The following is an 18,868-nucleotide window of genomic DNA, read 5'->3' as shown; positions in this document are numbered from 1 at the left end:
TATCTAACACAACATACACACACTTGCCTTGTGATGTTCTGGAACTCAGTTTTCTAGCCTCTCGGCTTTGGTTCGAGGCCCCAGTTTGCTGCTTTCTGGCCCTGGGCTCTACGTGGACTTCATCAAGGACAATTTGAGAATTTAGCAAGAAGGTAAGGCAGGAGAGATCCTCATACTTTGCCGGCCTCAGCCTCCCTCCTGGCTTTTGAGATGCTAAACTAATAGGATATTAATTTAATTTAATTTAATTTATTATATTTATATTCCGCCCTCCCCGCTTTCGCAGGCTCAGGGCGGATAACAAAATACAAACATCACCCACCATTAAAACATTTAAAAGCATTAAATAATACATTTAAAAACATTTAAAAGCATTACATGTTACGGTTCATACTGCACAGCGGTTCATACATGCATCTGTGTTCGCATAGGGGCGATGGTTTAACCCCCCCTCCACGGGGGGGGGGGCACCGCCCAGCATCAGCCATATGACTGGCGGAATAACTCTGTCTTACAGGCCCGGCGAAATGCAAGCAAATCTTGCCGGGCCCTTGTCTCGCAAGACAGAGCATTCCACCAGGCCGGGGCCAGGACCGAAAAGGCCCTGGCCCTGGTCGACGCCAGGCAGGCCTCCCTAAGGCCAGGGACACTTAAAAGATGTTTTCCACCAGAGCGGAGAGTCCTCTGGGGCTCATATGGTGAGAGACGGTCCCTCAGATACGTCGGTCCCAGTCTGCATAGGGCTTTGTAGGTTTAACACCAAAACCTTGAACCTGATTTGGTACTCCACTGGCAGCCAATGCAGCTGGCGTAGCACCGGTGTAATATGCTTCCACACCGGTGCTCCAGCAATGACCTGCGCTGCTGCATTCTGCACCAGCTGTAACCGCCGGATCAGGCCCATGGGAAGCCCAGCATAGATCGCGTTACAGTAATCCTACCTAGAGGTGACCATTGCTTGGACCACTGTAGTCCAGTCACGGGGAGACAAATAAGGGGCAAGCTGCGTGGCCTGCCGAAGATAATAAAAGGAAGACCTGGCAACTGCAGTGATCTGGTCCTCCATCTTCAGGGAGGAATCCAGAATCACCCCCAGGCTCCTAACTCTCGGGGCCAGTGTAAGTGCTGCCCCATCAAGTGTAGGAAGCCGAGGTCCCAAAGCCATCTCCCCACGACTCACATACAGGACCTCCGTCTTCGTGGGATTCAATTTCAGCCGACTTTGTCTCAACCAACCAGCCACAGCCTCAAAAGCACTGTATTGTAGGGAAATACTACCAAAAGATAGGAGATGGGCAAAACACAGTGTGAGCTTTCCAGTGACACAGAATTCTTCCTAGTCATAGATCCAGAGAAGTTAGCTGTGTTAGTCTGTAGTTGCAAAATAGTAAACAGTCCAATAGCACCTTTAAGATTAACCAACTTATTTGTAGCATAAGCAAATTTGCAAAGCTTTAAAACTCTGCAGAAGTCCATAATAGAGTTGAAGAAATGCTGAAAAAGAGCATAAGTGGTATCCCTCGGGAAAGGGGTCTCTGTAGATGCTCAAGACATTCTTTCCACCGATTGTTTTAAAACCTTGTTTTCTCAGGAGGAAATGGCACTCTGTACATGCTCAGAAGTGACCTTACCCTCGTAAGGTTGCAGCTCCATGTTTGGAAATTCCTGGAGATTTGGGGGGATGGGGTTTAGACCCTGGAGAAGGTAGGGTTTGGTGATGGGAGAGATCTCGGCAGATTTTAATTCCATACAGTCCACCCTCCAAATAATTTTCTCCAGGGGAATTGTTCCCTGTGGCCTGGAGATCAGTTGTAATTCCGGGAGATCTCCAGACACCACCTGGAGGATGGCAACGCTATCTCAATGGGGAAAAGGCACTCTTTGCATGCTCAGAGGCACTCAGAATTTTGGACCTCGAATTGCTGCAACCTTTCTTAACTGGGAGGCAAGATGGGGGAGGACTTCATAACCTGCAAAGAATCCCTTTTCCCTAAACTGGCTGCGGCAGAACCCAACAGTGGGCGATCAAGACAGAGAGGACTACAATTCCCAGACCCCTTTGCGCCTGGGGCCGGAAGGGGGCGGAGAAAGCAGGCTGGGAGGCAAGTCCGGAACTGGACTCCTCCAAGAGGACTCGGGCATGCGCCGTGATTAACCCGGAAGCCAAAGGTCTTGCTGGTGCAGTTAGGGAGTCACCTGAAGTTGCCCACCTGTCCAGATGTGGGAGGTAAGAGAGGAGGGGGGAATAGCAAGCAAGGCTGGAGGGTGGGGGAATGGGTGGTGGTATATGGTTGCCAACCTCCAGGGGGGCCCTGGAGAGACCCCAGAATTACAACAAATCTCCGTACACAGATGGAGAAAATGGCAGTTTGGGGGGGATAGGCTCTCTGCTGAGCCCCCTCCCCAAACTCTGCTCCCCCCAGGCTGCACCTCAGATCAGGAATTTTCTAATCTGGAGTTGGCAACGCTAGGGGACTTAGGGTTGCCATTTGTTTTCAGTGGTCTTGCTCCTGTGCTTCGAACACCCAGGAATTCCACACCAGGAAAAGCTGTTGCTACAGGCGGAAGAAGCAGATGCGTAACTCCTTAACTCTTGAAAACTCAAACTTTGGAAACCTAGTTGGTCTTTAAGGTGCTGCTGGACCTGAATCTTGCTCTTTTACAGACCAACGCAGCTACCTGTCTGCAACTATTCTATATTTCTGGCTGCTTGGTAAAGCAGAAGAGCTGGGCTGGTTAGAGAAGGTGATAACCCATCTTGGGGAAGGAAATAGAAGCAGCTGGTGACATATCAAAGGACCTTCTCTCTCTGTCTCCAAATCTGTTTCTTTGCATCTACTAGGGTGTGGGCTTTGTGTTGGGCTGTGTTGCGAAGGAAGGAGTGAACTATATCTTATGTTCAGGGAGAAAGGGCTGTTGTGTAGGAGCACAAGAGCATGCATTGGTTGGCTGCGCACTCTGATTCAAGCTCCTGGAAGTGCTTGCTATGTGTTGGCAAGATCATTTCTCTAGGGTGAAATCTCTGCTTTTAATGCAGAGGAAGCTGCGGTGCCCTGGAGGGGAGGCGTGGGATGAAAAATGGACTTTGGAGGATCTGCTTTCTGTTAGGAGCCTGGCTACGCTGTGAGCCAGGGATCAGCAATCGGAAGCCCTGTATTACTTGATTACAGTGATCCACCTGCTGTCTGACAAAGGGAGCTTTGACTCTCAAAAGCTCACACCCAGGAAATCTAGTTGGTCTCTAAGGTGTTACTGGACCCAAATCTTGCTGTTTTACTGCAGACCAGCACAGCTACCCACCTGAAACTACCTCCTGTTACAATAGCTACTGATCTGGGCTGTGTACCCTGCCTGCTGCCAGAAATGGAATTAAACGAATAAAGTTTTTTTTAATTCATTTTTATGCCACTCTTCCAACGAGGAGTTCAGGGTGCCATTTGCACCAACCCTCACCTCTGTCCCTTGAACTGGATGCTATTTTGAAGCAAGTTTGTGCTCCAAAATCAAACGGTGGCTGGCAGATAATGCTCTGTCGCATGGTTGCAAAAGATGAAAGCCATTAAGGTTCTGAAAGCAAACGCCTTGGAAATACTTACAAAGGTGTATGCTTGTGCATCGGGTTGTTCGACAATGCCCTGGAGCGGTCAGTTCCGTAGCCTGTGCAATTTCCACCGTGCTCAGTTGCAATCAGCATCTAAGCTTTCTTTACCTTGTTCTGCGTTGGTGAGTTACATGGGTTAATTACACGGTTCCAGGTAAATTGCTTGATGGTGAGATTTAATTTGAAGCATGACATTTGGCAGCTAGCCAGCAGTGGCGCGCTTCCTCGCTTCTCACTGAGAGATACTTCCTTCTCGCTGCCTTGGGGCTGTAACCCTTCCCAGGGGAGGGGTTGCCGGCTGAATTCTTGATCCATTGCAGCTTGGTAAGGGCTATGAGTATAGTGTAAGCTGGGTGGCCTCTCTCTCTCCTTCACTGTGAATTCATTTGGTTGTCTCTGTCCTGCTATCTGGAGATGAGTCTGCACCCCTGTAAGAATGGCTACGATCATGCACGTGAAGCACTTTGACAGTCCAAAAAGCACTCTTACTGATTTTTATTATTTTTGTTGGTTTTTTATTTTTTATTATTTTTATTGATTTATTGTTTTGTTATTGTTAACACGGATCATCATGCATGACTCTCTTTAAACTTTGCCCAGCCTGTTTGCCACCTCCTGCTGAAACTGGAACCAAAGAAGCCCCCTCCGCACCCAGCTATACCCCCAAACTTTGGAACTCTCTGCCGCAGCAATTTCTGAGAGTATAACCCCGCTTCAAAAATGTGCTTTGGAAACTAAATCAATCAGATATGTCAGTTGAAAAGAAAGATTGAATTAACCGTTGCAAAATATGAATGTAGATGTGTAGAAAGGGAGGGACAGTGGCTGGACCATAGCTCCATGCTAAAGCAAATACTTTGTGAGCAGGAAGTCCCAGATCCAGTCCTCGGGATTGCATCTTCAGATAAAGGAGCTCTGGGAAAGACCTTCCTCTGCCTAAGACACCAGAGAGCCACTGCCAGTCCCATGAGAGGCTACAACGCAGTAGGACCGCGGTGTAATACTGCAATTTCATGTGTGTGACAGTTCCATGTTTACAGCACTCACATCTAGATTTGCAGTACTTCAAGGACACAATTTCACATTGCAGTGGGTGTGTGTGTGTGTGTAGGTGCACAAAAGAACATTTCAGCTGTCAGTGGGCCAGGTCTTAGGTTTCAAAAAACCCACTTGAATAAATGGCAAGAATAAATAAATTCTTTTAAAAATACATCAAAGACCAACTGGGGAGCTGGCCATTGCCGCTGGTTTTCCTGCAGTACCTGTGGGTTGAAATGGGCCAAGGGGATCTTTTTATATGGCTTTGCTTGCTCTGTATTTCCCATCTCGAGGAGTACAAACCAGCTACCAAGCCTTTGAACTTACACATAATACTTATTGATTGTGCTATCATGAGAGTTTTTAAAAAATCGAAGTCTCCTTGTTTTCAGTCGTAACATTCTTGCTGTCGCTTTTTTGAAACTTGTCTCTCCCATCACTGGAGCTAGAAATTTAGCTCCAAAACACCTCCACCCCACAAAAGTAGCTGAGAAGGTGGATGTCTCCATAGCCTACTGAAAACACCATCAAGGCCTCTAAAAGCCGCCCAGCACAAACTTTCAAGTCACACAGAAGTTTGTGCCACTTGCCTGCTCAGAGCTTACATAATTTGACCCATCGGGCACTTGGTTGATTAAAAGTTATTTCCATACTTTTAAGCTTTTTAACAGTTTCTTTGAGTGGAAGTTTTAAAGAAACTTTGAAAGAGAGCTATGGGTGGAAGAGGTTCCTTCTCAAAATGCAGTGACAGTTAAGATTCTCTGGAAAGAGTGTGCAGAGTTGAGTACCTGCTAGTATTCTTAGCCGTGAGAAACGTCTGTGCAATCCTATGTAGTTACTCCAGTCTAAGCCCATTGACTTCAGTGGGCTTGTTAATTTAGTTTTTTTACTTATTTGTGTTATTTATAGTCCGCCTTTCTTGTTGAGACCCAAGGCGGATGACACAGTGCAGTCAATTTCAGGGACATTTCAATAAACCATATAATAGCGTCTATCCGAGTAACTCTGCATAAGATTGCACTGTCAGTTGCTGCCTAACCTACCTCTCAGGGTTGTTGTGAGGATAAAATGAAGGAGAACTGAGCCCTGTAAACTGCCCTGTGCTCCTTAGAGGAAAGGTGGGGAGGTATTTAAAGAAGAAATCAGATCAATAAATGCTACCTGTCTCTCGATTTAAAGCCAAGTGTTTGGGCAGAAAAATTATCATCATCATTATTTATTTGCAATTATTATTTGCAGTTATTATTCAGAATGCATGACCTAGTACTGAACCTGGGTATTTAAAAGAAAGAAACAAACAGCGGAGTGGTTTTCTTGGCATTCTTAGTAGCTCCTTTCCTTTTTCCTGAACATGCAGACAGGTTTGCAAAAGCAATTCCTGATTTCCTCCCCTTTCTTCGTTCCTCTTTTGCAGAGTCAATTGCGAGTCGGTCCCTAACTAGGAAAAGGGAGAAGAGCGAAGGGGGAAAAAAAAAAGAGAATCCAACCCTGGGTAGGCTGCGACTCCGCTGTCATCCATATATGGGCATGCCCCAAACTTGGCTTTCTGATTGGCTGCCAGGCGCCATGCATATGTCTGTCAACAAATGGCAGAGACTGGCTGATGGTGTGTGTGTGTGTGCCAGGAAAGGGGGGGGGTTGCAATCGAGTGGGGTCAGGGCTCCTATTGTACTGCAAGGGGCATCAAGGGGGCGCTGGAATGGGGATGCTGGCCCTTTAAGAGATCAACTAGGCCCCCCCCACCAGCCAGACAGGAGCGGGGGCTTTGCCAGGAAAATCCTGTGCCCTCTCCCAGGTTTTGCTTGCGCTGGTCCCTCCCCCTTTGTGTTTGCCAAAAAAAAGGCTCTCCTTTGCAACCTGTGGATTTTATTTCATTTTTTTCATATTATATATTTTGTTTTGCAGGCTTCCAAAGCAAGGATGTAGTTTGCAGCAGGGGGGGCCTGCCTGCTCTAGGTAGCATTTCCTCCTGCACCCCCCCCCCTTTGGGATCACAGGTAAGGAACCGGATCTCTCTTTTGTGGGGCGGGGGTGAAGAGATGATGGCTTAGTTGGGAGAAAGGGGCTGCTGCAGTGTGAGGGTGTGTGCGTTGTTTTGTGCTAGTGCATTGCCTGGCTTGTTTTTTTTGCACCACAGTATTGCGTTCCGAGGCTGAGGCTGCGTGTAAATGGTGGTACTTTAGGGGGGAGGGTGCAGCCAGTTGCACTAGTGGGACCCTAGAGTGCAGAGCGCTTCCCCGCAAGTGGCAGGAGCAGTGCACCCATGCTCACACGCCCACCTTCCGCGATGCTCCTGGAAGGCCGTGGGGAATCCACAGGCATGCCTGCCTGCATGGATTGGGCTCCCCCCTCCACAATGGGGGTTACAGATAGGCCAGCCCAAATGCCACCTAGATGGGCTTCTTGCCTTGGCGTGTCTCACTTCCTTGGAACTTGGCTGAACCTTCACTGCTCCTGGGGGTGATGGTGGAGCAGTGGAGGTCCTAGTGGTTGGCCTTTCCCTCCTCTCCAGTGTCACCCAAAATGTGGCCTTTAAAGAAGTTTGAGTTTTTAAAAAAACAATTAGAATATTTGCAAGAGGCTGATGGAACTACGCTGGAACTATGGCAAAGTATGCATTTTGGTTGGGGAGGGGGCAACAAGGATAATTCCGTCTCTTTGATCTCTTGCTTTGAAGAACAAGCTACGTCTTCAAAGAATGTTACAATTAAAATAGTTTCAGATAGGGAAAGAAAAACAAAATTCTGCTCCAGTAACACCTCAAAGGCCAGCTAGATTTCCAGGGGCGCTCTGACTCTCGAAAGCTCATGCCCTGGAAATCTAGTTGGTCTTAAAGGTGCTACTGGACCCAAATCTTGCACGATTAAAATATTAAAATATTACTGCTCCCCCCACCCCAATTGCTTCAGAATGGAAGCCAGCTTTGCAGTGAGCAGGAGTCATTGGCAGGGGGGGGGTCAGAAATAGAAACAGATATGCCGTATTTATTTGCTGATAAGCATGTAGAGATAATTCTCGCAACAGGCTGAGGAGACAGCTTTCCGTCAGGGGCTAAGCGTCGATGGTAGGTTGAATGCTCACTGAGATGGTTAACGTGCATCAGAACGGTCGTGTTTTGAGCGTGTGTTGGACTGCTCCCCAAGCCCCTTGGCCTAGAAAACTAGCTTCTCAGGGAGAATGTTAGGCTGGACTAGACCACTTCACCTTGACTTGCTAATTTTCTATGTGCGGGAAGCTTAATATGGAAGTGCGTTTGGTCGTGTGAGCCCCCCACCCAGCTTTTAGGTGGTACATTCCAGTTTACCCCCTTTTTCAAAACTCTTATTTTATTTATTTATTTATATCAAATTTGTATTCCACCCTCCCTGCAAGCAGGCTCAGGGCGGATAACAACATATAAAAATACAACTTTAATATGTTGAGTGCTAGTTGAGTACTCTCTTGCTAGTTTTGTTCCACGCTGCAGCTTCCCTACAGTACCTAAAGTGTAGTGGCTGGGCCTAGGAATCTTTTGATAATGGCCTCCTTGTCCACAGACCTATCTTACTTTATTTTATTTACTTCATTTATACCCCACTTTTCCCACCAAAGGGGATCTAGAGTGGCTTATAACATTTCCTCCTCCTTCCTTTCATTCTCACAGCAAGCCTGTGAAGTAGGTTAGGATGAAAGCATGTGACTGGCCCAAGGTCACCCCTGGCTTCCATGGCAGAGTGGAAATTCAGACCTGGGTAGAAACACCCACAAATACTCCTATCCCTTCCCTTTGGGACCGCACAGGAGGAAATGCTGCCTTCCACCTGGTAGGAGCACCCACAAATACTCCTGTATCCTCCCTTTGGAACAGCACAGAAGGAAAGTATTCTTCCCTCTCCTTTAGGAGTTGCCCTCATGGCTCCCTGTTCTCCTCTCAGACCTATTTGCATGTCTAGCACCCAACGCTGTGTGGAACGGGCCCAGAAGCAAAGTGTCATGAACGAATGTGGGGCATGCCGAGTGCCCCTGCTGCTCTCGGAATGTTCCTACCATTTGCCAGCTCTTTTTGTGAGCCGGTGGTCTTCTTTCTAGCTCTGTTGAAGGGCTTGGGCATGAACTGGCAGTGAGAAATAGGGGCACATGTTGAATATGATCTGTCCCTCTCCTCATCCCCTGCTTCTCTTCAGTTAGCACAAAGAGGAAACTGGGAAAAGTCACCTTTGTACTTTAAACGAATGAGGGACTTCAGACTCCTTGGGCGAGGCGGTGATTATGAGTTTGAAGAGGGGAACGCTGGCAGGAGGGTTGCCTTTAATCCTGCTCCGCCGCCTGGATTATTCCAGTGCCACGAGAGCCTCCCCCAGCACGCACAAGCAGGGTGGCCGGCTGAAGCTTGTGCTGTGGTCCCTCCCCATAGTTCCAGTTGAAGTTGGAGGAAAAAGCTCCTTTCAGGCCCCTTTTGTTCTGTAACCTCTTTGGAGCTTGAAGAATTTTTGAGATTTCTCGGAGGCTTTTCCAACCTCTGCTTCGGCCTCAGCAGGCAGTGGAAGCAATCTGAACACTTGGCGTGTGGTTGGTGCTTAGAAGTGTGCTTGTACTATCTTGCTGTGATCCTTAAAAACAACCCTGGAAGGTAGGCCGTGGGGAAAATGATGAAGGTAATGTGTGTCTGGTGCTTCAGATGCTCTGAAGCACAATTGAATTGCTGTTTAAATATTATTAACTCAATTATTGTTGCAAAATAGTGAAGAGTCCAGTAGCACCTTTAACCAACTTTATTGTAGCGGAAGCTTTCAAGAACAACAGCTCTCTTTCTCAGACGCAACAATGCATTTGATGAAGAGAACTGCGGCTCTCGAAAGCTTATGCTACAATAAAGTGGGTTAGTCTTAAAGGTGCCACTGGTCTCTTTACTATTTTGCAACTACAGACTAACACGGCTAACTCCTCTGGATCAATTATTGTTGTGGCTGCAAAACTGAACGGGTTTGAATCATCGGCCGCACAATCTTTAGATGGTCTTCGACTAGTTCTCTCCCTCATCCCCTGTTCCCAGTCAGGAGAAATGGTTGACCTGCTTGTCAGGTTTGTCGTAAGAACTCAAAGATAATGTTTATGTCTGTGAATCTGAATATCAGTTCTGCTACTAATTTCTAGTTTTCTTTTGGTGTGTGATTCTCCTCTGTTTTTAATCTCTGTAACTACCCTGTGAGGTGTAGATTAGGTTGAGAAAGAGACTGCCTGAACCAGGGCCCAGGATGGCCTTTTGCTCCATAACAAAAGAATGCCTCACACTTCCGTTATTACACATTGTCAGCCTGTATCTCCATTGCCTCCCGCCCCATAAACAATCCCGTGGGGGTTTCCGCACACAGGAGGAGTTTTTGTGATGGATTCCTCGGTGACCGGGTCAGGAACGGCGCAGAAACATCCTTGAAAGACTGCAGGTGACTTCCCAACAATGTTCCCCAGAGATCCACAGCCGGAGATGTCAGCAATTGAACCTGGAACCCACCAGGTGCCGGTTGCCAAGCGGGAGCTCTTCCATAGGGCTGCAGCCCCCTACTCTCATGGGTTGTCCTGGCCCAATAGGCCAGTGTGAGGTGAACGACTGCCCTAGGGCTTGCCCCAGAATCTTTTTGCAACGTGGAAGAGAACCAACCGGTTGTCGTGCAGAAGGTGTGTTCTGCTTCCTGCCCCCGACGTGTCTCTGCTGCATCATTCCGTCCCTTTCTGTGGCTGCCACCTGGGCCCCCATAACTCTAGATCCAAAGGAGTTAGCCGTGTTACTCTGTAGTAGCAAAATCAAAAAGAGTCCCGGAGCACCTTTAAGACTAACCCACTTTACTGTAGCAGACGCTTTCGAGAGCCACAGCTCTCTTCGTCAGATCTGACAAAGAGAGCTGTGGTTCTTTCGAAAGCTGTCGATGCATCTGATGAAGAGAGCTGTGGCTCTCGAAAGCTTCTGCTACAAGAAAGTTGGTTAGTCTTAAAGATGCTACAGGACTCTTTACTATTGGGCCATGACTACTTCCCTCCTACCCTTTACAGCGTGGTAATTGGATCCTTACTGTCATCCAGCTTCCCTTTCTTCAGCATAAATTATGCAGGAAGTTGGACAGAACCTGAGCAGGCAGTCTGTCAGAAGGGGCACTGAGCTGTGTACAGTCCGTTGCTCTGTGGGTTGGGCAGACAGCGGCGAAGGTGTGAGCCAGTGGATCCGAAGCTATGCATGGTGAGGCCCAGGGCAGGAGAGAGAACGCTGCGGGCCTCCTATGTCCCCCCCTGCCTCCTGAAAAGAGGCCGGGTTGTTTATGGCAGTCAGAGGACTAGCAACTTGACTTGAAAAAGAAAACAAACCTGCAAAGTTCTCAAAATGTAAAAAAAAAAGACACATGGGTCAAAGGAAGGAGTTTAGAAATGGTTTCTGGGCTGTGTGTTGATAGGATTTATATAAATGGTAGGCTTGGGGGGGGCGTAATATATAAATTAAGAGTGATCTCTGTTCTGTTGTCAGCATTCTGTGGCCTCTTTTGCAGTTCCTGAGATTTCATTAGATGTTGCCCATGTTACTTTCAGGCCACAAGGACTAGAAACCGGCATTTAAAAATGAACGCTGACCTTTTTGAGAAGTGAAATTCTCGTGCCGGATGAAGAATTGCAGACTAGGCATGCTCCTGCTGGTTGCCTTTTGTGATGTGTGCACCTGACAATGTCTCTCTTTCTCTCCCTGCACCTCCCCAGATACCTGCAGAGCCCCGGGAGACTCCCTGAGCGCAGTCCGCCATGAGCTAGGGGGCAGCTGCCTTCCCCCTGCCCTTTGGCCATGAGAGAACGATGGATCAGAACACGTTCTCCCACGTCCAGTTATGGTGCCCGCGGCCCTTCGGCACCTACTCCCAGAACAAGCAGTGCAGCGGCGGCCAAGTGAAGAAGGCCTTTGGAGACTTCGCCTGCAAAGCCAAGGAAGAGGGGGCCAGCAGTGGTGAGGCCTGCTCGGAGAACACACCACCCGCCCCGCCACCGCCACCCCCTGCCGTCTCCCCCAGCCCCAGCCAGGTGGAGGAGGGACGGGTGCTTTTGGATACGTGGTACGTGATCAAGCCAGGCAACACCAAGGAGAAGATCGCGTTTTTTGTGGCCCACCAGTGCAGCAGCGGTAGCCGAGCAAGCGCCATGAAAGTCAAAGGTAACTGGGGGAGCGACAGCTCCAAGGCCAAGCGCCGGCGGCGGTCCCATGACCCCAGCAAAAGCAAAGCGTGCCCGGTCAAGCCCAAGGACAGTAGCAAGGAAGCCGAGGACGTGTGCCTTTGTCCGGAGTCCAACCCTGACTCAGGCGGCGACACTGACCTACTCTCGGTGGCAGAGATGGTGGCTCTGGTGGAGCAACGGACGGCATTGGCTCTGCAGAACTACCCCCGGCCGAGCCCACCTGCCGCGACGTCGTCCCCCATGGTGTTTGTGTCTACAGACCAGGAGCAAGGAGACGGTGGGGACAAGAAGGCATCCTCGCTGGGAGGCGGCTCAGACTGCAGCCGGGTGGCTGAGGCCGTGGCCCACTTCGAGTCGCAGCAGCGGGAGCGGAATGTCTTGCGGCAGAACGGCTTGTGCCGGGAGTCCCCTGAGTGCGTGGCCAACTCCCAGCACAGCCCGGGTGAAGTCCGCATTGCCTTCCGTATCTCCAGCAGCCGGGAGCCGCGTTCGCCCACCGAAGGAGGCTCCAACACCCGCCCCAATTGTATGTTCATGAGCTGCGGAGGTTCGCCGACAAGTAACGCAGCCCGTGCCAAAGACAAGATCACGTGCGACCTCTATCAACTTATCAGTCCCTCCAGGGACACTCTCCCCAACAATGTGGACTTCCTTCTGGCAAGTGCCTCCCCCAAAGGGGCAGAGGGATCAGGCACCGAGCCCCCCGACGTCGAGATGACTTGTGGGGACAGCCAAGGTGGCTCTAGCAAACTGGATGCCATCCCAGAGGGTGGCAGATCTGGTGGGGAGAAGCTGGGTGGCCCACCGGGCTCTCTCTCCAGGGACTGTGTTTCTGGCTTCCACGTTGATGTGGTTGTCACGGGTGTGGTGGACCAGTGTGTCTTCTTTGGCAAAGACAGCACCAAGAATATGAAGGAGGAAACTGTTTGCCTCACGGTTAGCTCTCCAACCCAAGAAGTGCTGTGCTCGTCTTGCGATGACCCCCCGCCGGGACAGCTCTTCTTCCTGCACACCCAAACCACTCGGCCAGAAGACAGCAGGGACGGAGACGGTTTGTTCTTGGACACCACCAGTAGTAGTGACGGCGGGCCCGAGAGGTCTGACGGGTCCGGACTTGAGTCAGCAGCCTCGGATACCTCTCTGTGCCGTCTCTATCGCCACGTCTCCCACGACTTCTTGGAGATTCGCTTCAAGATCCAGCGGTTGCTGGAACCTCGCCAGTACATGCTGCTGCTTCCTGACCATATCATGGTAAAGATTTTCAGCTACTTGCCCACGCAGTCGCTGGCTGCCTTAAAATGCTCCTGCCACTATTTCAAGTATATCATCGAGACGTTCGGCGTGCAAGCCACAGACTCTCGGTGGAACAGGGACCCCCTGTATCGCGACGACCCCTGTAAGCAGTGCAAGAAGCACTACGAGAAAGGGGACGTCTCCCTCTGCCGCTGGCACCCCAAGCCCTATCATCACGACTTGCCTTACGGACGCTCCTACTGGATGTGCTGCCGGCAAACAGACAAAGACACACCTGGGTGCCGGGTGGGACTCCATGATAACAACTGGGTGCAACCGTGTGATATGTTGCGAGAACGGGCCGCCCGGAGGGAGGACGGGAGGTGAGGGGCGGAGGAAGAGGAGGAGGAGGAGAGCTTTTGATGAAGGAATCCTCTCCTCTCTCTTTCCTTTTTTCTTGTGTGCAAGAGTGTGTGGTGGTGTGAGTGTGCTTTACAAGAATTTTGTTGTGTTGAGGTTTGGGTTCTTTTTTTCCTGGTTGCGTTTGCCAGTTTGGGTTTGATTTCCCCTCCCCACCACATTAGCAGAAAGGAAGTTTAAGGGGGGGGGGGAACCCTATCTATGAAAAAAGATTTTTAAAATGTTATATAAAATAAAGAGCCACAGGGTCCCAGATCAACATGCCTCGGTGGAGGGGAGTAAGATGGGGTATCTTATCTTTGCCGGCCTTGGCAGCTCATTACCAGCTTTTGGGAGATTGAGTAAAGATTCCAGAATTGACATGCAAACACCCGAAATGAGGTTGTTTCCTTTGTAGATGCGAAAGCCATCCTCTGTCCTTCACACACGGCGGGGCAGGTCTCTACAAAGTACAGTTCGACCAGCGCATGGATGCTGAGCTCCATTTTGGGACAGCATCTTTCCGCTCCTTCCTTCTGAGGCTTCAGCACATGGGAAGCTTAACAAGTCACTGGCGAGGCGATGTCTGCACTACCCTTTTAATCTGGTTTCAGATCTTGCTCATAACAAGCGACGCTCATGACTCTCAGAACTGTAGTCCGCTTCAGGGAATCTCGGTGACTCCTTAGTGCCCTGGCAGAAAGTTATCCCTAGGAGAACAAACGCAGACGGGGTTGGGAATGGTCGGCCAGAGGGGTGCTACTTTGAAATCAAGAAGCACGCGCTAAGAGGAGGGAGGGAATTTGGGCCTGCTTGCCTCAGGTTCTTAATTAGTCGGGCACCCTTTACCAGTCGCAGTGTAGCTCTCTTGCCACCCCCAGATGCAAATAACCACTAGGTGAAGAGATGTGGCTGTTCTCTTCCTGCTAACCCCTTTCAGACCATTTTTGCTCCACCTGACCGATTCTGTTTGCCCCTCCTCCATCTGCCCCACCTTTTGGATCTCTCCTCTTCCCTCTCTGCTTCTCCCTTTAATGTCTTCTGCTCTGGAAAAGCTTGCTTTGCAGAGCTGTTTCAAATCCGCTATTCTTTCCATCCCATCATAGCTCCACCTATCTCTGGCATTGCGTGCTACCCATATGCTTCTAGCCCTGTCGCCGCAAATCAGTTCCCGTTTTTCCTCTCTGCATGTTCCTGAGCCATTCCTGCATTTTTGCAAGTGTGGGCATCTCTGCCACAAATCTAAAACCCGCTCTAACACTGGCAGCCTATCCAGAAGAGCGCACTGGGGCACTATAGTTCGACAAGGAGCATCTCTAACGGGGAATTCTCCACCCTTCTCCTGAACGGCAATCCCTAAGATGGGAGCTGGGCCGCTTGGATCCAGTTTTGTGAAAGGTGATTTCACATTTCTCGTTTAATCCCAGACTCCGGTTTTTGAGCTGCGAAAGGTTACAGGTGCAATGGTGCGAATGGCTTTAACTGGAACTTTCCAATGCAAGAATTGCTGGCACAAAAACATACTGGGTGGGGAGCCACCTTTAAAACGGGCAGCTTAACCATAGCGCCTTGGCTGGTTTTGCTTTCAGCCTGCAGCACACAGCAAAGCGCGACTGCAGCCTGCTGCTTTCTCCCCAGGCAACTTGCCCCGGAATCTGGCTCAATAGTCAGGCTTGGGAGGGACTAGGATGCTGCCATGGCCACCCTGCTGCTGTGTTTAGGTCTGCCTGGAAACTGCTGCATATCTAACAGCCCTGCGAGGCGGGCTTTCAGCCTGTTAGGGCCTCTCTCCCCAGTAGGGGAGGGTCTGTTCCCCCAATACACTGCCCTGCTCTCTTTATCCTGCTGCCTTGAAGCTGGCCGAGTTGTCTTAGGGCTATGAACTCTCAAATCATCTTAAGGGCTCCGTGCACAGGGTGTGGGAGAGCCCCTCCTCGGCTGGCAGGGGGAGTTGTCGAATCCCCCCCCCCCCAAAAAGGGCTGCTCTTTCACTTTTTAATGCCACTTTCTCTCTTTCCTAGGCTGCCGTTTTGATGGGTGTCCGCGCGTGAGAATATGTTTGGGAGACGTGGGGGTGACTCCCTGCCCAGGGGCTCCTTTCCTACTAATTTTTAAAATCTCTGAGCAAAGAGGTTGGCCCCTGGAATCCCCTCTGGCCTGGTACAGGGAGATGTTCTTGTAGAAGGAGCATTGATGACTCAGAACTGGATGCTCTCTTCTGTAGACGATAATGGTTCTCCCCCCCCCCCCCATGTGATCGCGTACCCAGTGCACCTGCCTCTTGCTCCCCTCTGATCCATGGAAGCAAAAGTTCACCGTGCCCCTTCCCAGTCTTAACTGCGCTGCCTCAGCCGGGCTGATGGCTCCTCTTAAGGGTCCCCTGCCTTTTGCAAACTTCCCATTCTAGACCCCTTCAAGGCTGTTTCTTGTTCCGTCAAGATTTGCACAGAACGGCTGGAAGTGCAACTTCTCCCTAATACTGGGCAGGAGAGATTGCAGCCTCTCTAATGCTTCCTTCTGTGCAACTTCTAGGCTCTGGTTTATGGAGTCTTTCAGCCCTAGTTCTCACGCTGGGATGAGTGGTGGCTTCTCCCTGTTTGGGGGTCCTGACTCGCTTCTTCCCACGGGCTGCCTTCAAGTGCTTTAGGCCTCCACACTGTGCATAGCTTTGCGCACCCACCCACACCTCGGCGTGTGCCCTGAATTCAGGTGTTAAGTCTCCCCCTCCGGCCATGATCACAGGGGTTGGTATTTCCCCTCAGCGCCTTCCCAAATTCGACCAGGGTTTGTTTTCATCACCTTCCCACGTCCCCGCACACGTAACCTAAGCTGGCAAAGAGCAGAAGGCCTCCCTCTACCACCGCCCCCTCCCTCCAATCTCGATCACGCTGGTATTTATATGCCTGTTTTTTGTCTCCGTACATGTGTGACATTTTCAAATGACTGTTGAGTGGAGGAATAAAAAATTAAACTGCAGGAAAAAAAAGAGGACATGATTTCTGGAGGTGGCTTTCACTTATTGTTCCTCGTCAACAAAGGGTTGGCTGCTTCTCTTGTATTTTTATCCTGCCTTGCTGAGGAGCTCTGGGCTGCAAAATTGGCTCTCCTTTCTCCATTTCTCCCAGACAACAATCCAGTGAGGTAGCTTCGGCTAGGAGAGAGAGAGAGCCATGTTGGGGTCAGGTAGCAATTTTCCCCAGGCCAGTTGGGTAGGGATCGTGACGGTGTTTTGCCATCTTCTGGGCATGGAGCAGGGGTCACTGGGGGTTTGGGGGGGGAGGTAGTTGTGAATTTCCTGCATTATGCAGGGGGTTGGACTAGATGACCATGGTGGTCCCTTCCAACCCTATGATTCTATGACTGAAACGAGGCGCCTGAGAAAGCTCCGTCTCTGGGTAGGGATTTGATTCAAGATCTCCCAGATCCTAGGCCAACATTTTGACCACAGAAAAGTCCTGTTTCCTGCAGAGGTTGGAGGGGGACAGAGTAAAGGAGGTGAAGGAAGCAATCCTGTGGTTCTGTAATCAAATGAACAAGGAAGGTTTCTTCCAGGTGTACCAGCATAGATCCCAGCCATTAGATGATGCAGCCGTTATTTAAATGTTTGTAAAAGTATCCAAACTCTCTTTTTGGACTGCATTCTTGAAGGTGAAGAAGCTGCCTTGGAGCCCAGATTTTAAATAGCTGCTTTACCATCAGCCTTCAGTTCTGGAGGGCAGGGGTGATTCTGCATATGCTCAGAGATAATTGCAATTCTTCACTCCTGTTTCAATGGTTAGCTGCCTGCTTCACTGGGAAAGGAGACAGCAGTTGTAGGGTGCCTAGCTGGGGGCGGGTAGAGCAATTTTCTGAGCACAAATGCCTCTCTGGGGATGGTATTTGCCTTGCTGAGCAAGGGGAAAACAGGTGCTGTATGTTTCTTCCTAACAGCAAATACTGCTGTTGGTAGATGTGGGATGGAAGGAACATTTTTGATCACAAAAAACATGAGGAGGGAGAATTGAGTGAATTAGGGTTTCACACAGATGCTATTAACAACAGCAAAACATTTGCAGGGCCCAAGAGATAGCATAGAAATAAATAATAAACGTGCTGGTGCTCTGACCCCATTTGGCTGGTTTGGCCCTAAGAGGCAAGCGGGGGCGGGGGAAGCTAGTGGGGCATGTAGCTAAACGGCAGCCATTGAAGACGAGTGCCTTGTACCACACACCCAAAACTGGCAGAGAAAACCCACTAAGAAGTTTATCTAACAGTTCTTACAATATGGACGGTCAGGGCTTTTTTTCTGGGAAAAGAGGTGGTGGAACTCAGGACCGCACAATGACGTCACTTTGGGTCAGCTGGAACGGGGGGGGGGGAGGTTAAAGTTTAAATGACTCGGCGAAAATGGTCACATGGCCAGTGGCCCCCGCCCTCGGCCCAGAGGGCAATCTAAACTCCCCTCTGTCTGGAGATCAGGGGGCGGGGCCACCGGCCATGTGACCATTTTCAAGAGGTGCCGGAACTCTGTTCCCCCGCGTTCCAGCTGAAAAAAAGCCCTGTGGACGGTGATATTAACATTGTGTGGCTCCTTGAATCCATCCTTCTCTCCCTTTCTTGCTGTGGAGTGTTGACCTTTCCAATTTTCAATGCACAGAGTTACTTGTAGATGTGACACAGTGCCTGGTTCCATTGCAGTCTCTTCCTTGCTGGCAATCTGAGCCCATCTATGGCCCTCTGCCTCGCCTCTGCTGCAGCGTTCATGCTGCAATTTCGATAACCACAGTTGTTCTTTGCAGTGATCTTTTTAGCCATGGCAGAAGCCCAACTGATGCATCAAATTGGTACTTGGAACAGAACATACCTGATGGAGTAGTCTCTTGGGCACTGCCTAAAAATACCCCTCCCTTGCTTGCAGGCTTCTGGCCCAACAGAATTCATGCTGGGACAGATTTTTTCTTTAATTTTACAATATTTGTATCCTGCTTTTCTACCCTTACGAGGCAGCAGATAATATTAACAATCATGAGATTTGATTTATATACTGCCCTTCAGGACAACTTAACACCCACTCAGAGCAGTTTACAAAGTGTGTTGTTATTATCCTCTCGACAATCACCCTGTGAGGTGGGTGGGGATGAGAGAGCTCTGGAAGAGCTGTGACCGCCCCAAGGTCAGCCAGCTGTCTTCAAGTGGAGGAGTGGGGAATCAAACCCGGTTCTCCAGATTAAGAGTCCCACTGCTCTTAACCACTACACCAAACTGGCTCCATTCTGAAGGCACGAACCTTGTCTATGGGGGAGATGGACCTTAATTTATTTATTATGTTCGTTTATGCCACGCATTTTCCCCCAATGGGGATCCAAAGTGGCTAGCACCTTCCTCCTCCATTTCTGCCTTCTCAATGCTGGAGGATCGCCAAGGTGTTTT

The 18,868-nt window shown here is 49.8% G+C and overlaps 1 protein-coding gene across 3 annotated transcripts; it reads left to right on the top strand.

Moving 5' to 3' along the window:
* Positions 1-2,162: 2,162 nt before the first annotated feature.
* FBXO46 (F-box protein 46) lies at positions 2,163-16,440 on the top strand. Of its 3 annotated transcripts, XM_054999759.1 has the most exons (5): positions 2,163-2,227; positions 6,054-6,131; positions 6,545-6,636; positions 9,991-10,294; positions 11,360-16,440. In XM_054999759.1, exon 5 carries the CDS (start codon positions 11,453-11,455, stop codon positions 13,445-13,447), a length of 1,995 nt encoding a protein of 664 aa, XP_054855734.1. In that variant the 5' UTR covers positions 2,163-2,227; positions 6,054-6,131; positions 6,545-6,636; positions 9,991-10,294; positions 11,360-11,452; the 3' UTR covers positions 13,448-16,440. The 3 variants fall into 3 exon arrangements, with proteins under 3 accessions (XP_054855734.1, XP_054855733.1, XP_054855735.1); XM_054999758.1 differs by lacking the exon at positions 9,991-10,294; XM_054999760.1 differs by lacking the exons at positions 2,163-2,227; positions 6,054-6,131; positions 6,545-6,636; positions 9,991-10,294 and adding an exon at positions 8,993-9,248.
* Positions 16,441-18,868: the final 2,428 nt, after the last annotated feature.

This window comes from Eublepharis macularius, chromosome 15 (assembly GCF_028583425.1).
Source record: "Eublepharis macularius isolate TG4126 chromosome 15, MPM_Emac_v1.0, whole genome shotgun sequence".
In the NCBI taxonomy this organism is placed as follows: Eukaryota; Metazoa; Chordata; class Lepidosauria; order Squamata; family Eublepharidae; genus Eublepharis; species Eublepharis macularius.
The sequence above is the reverse complement of the archived record's forward strand: the minus strand, read 5'-3'. Positions and strand labels throughout refer to the sequence as shown.

Coding starts and splice junctions, on each gene's coding strand:
- FBXO46 (XM_054999758.1), top strand. CDS start 11,453: ATGGATCAGAACACGTTCTCCCACGTCCAGTTATGGTGCCCGCGGCCC.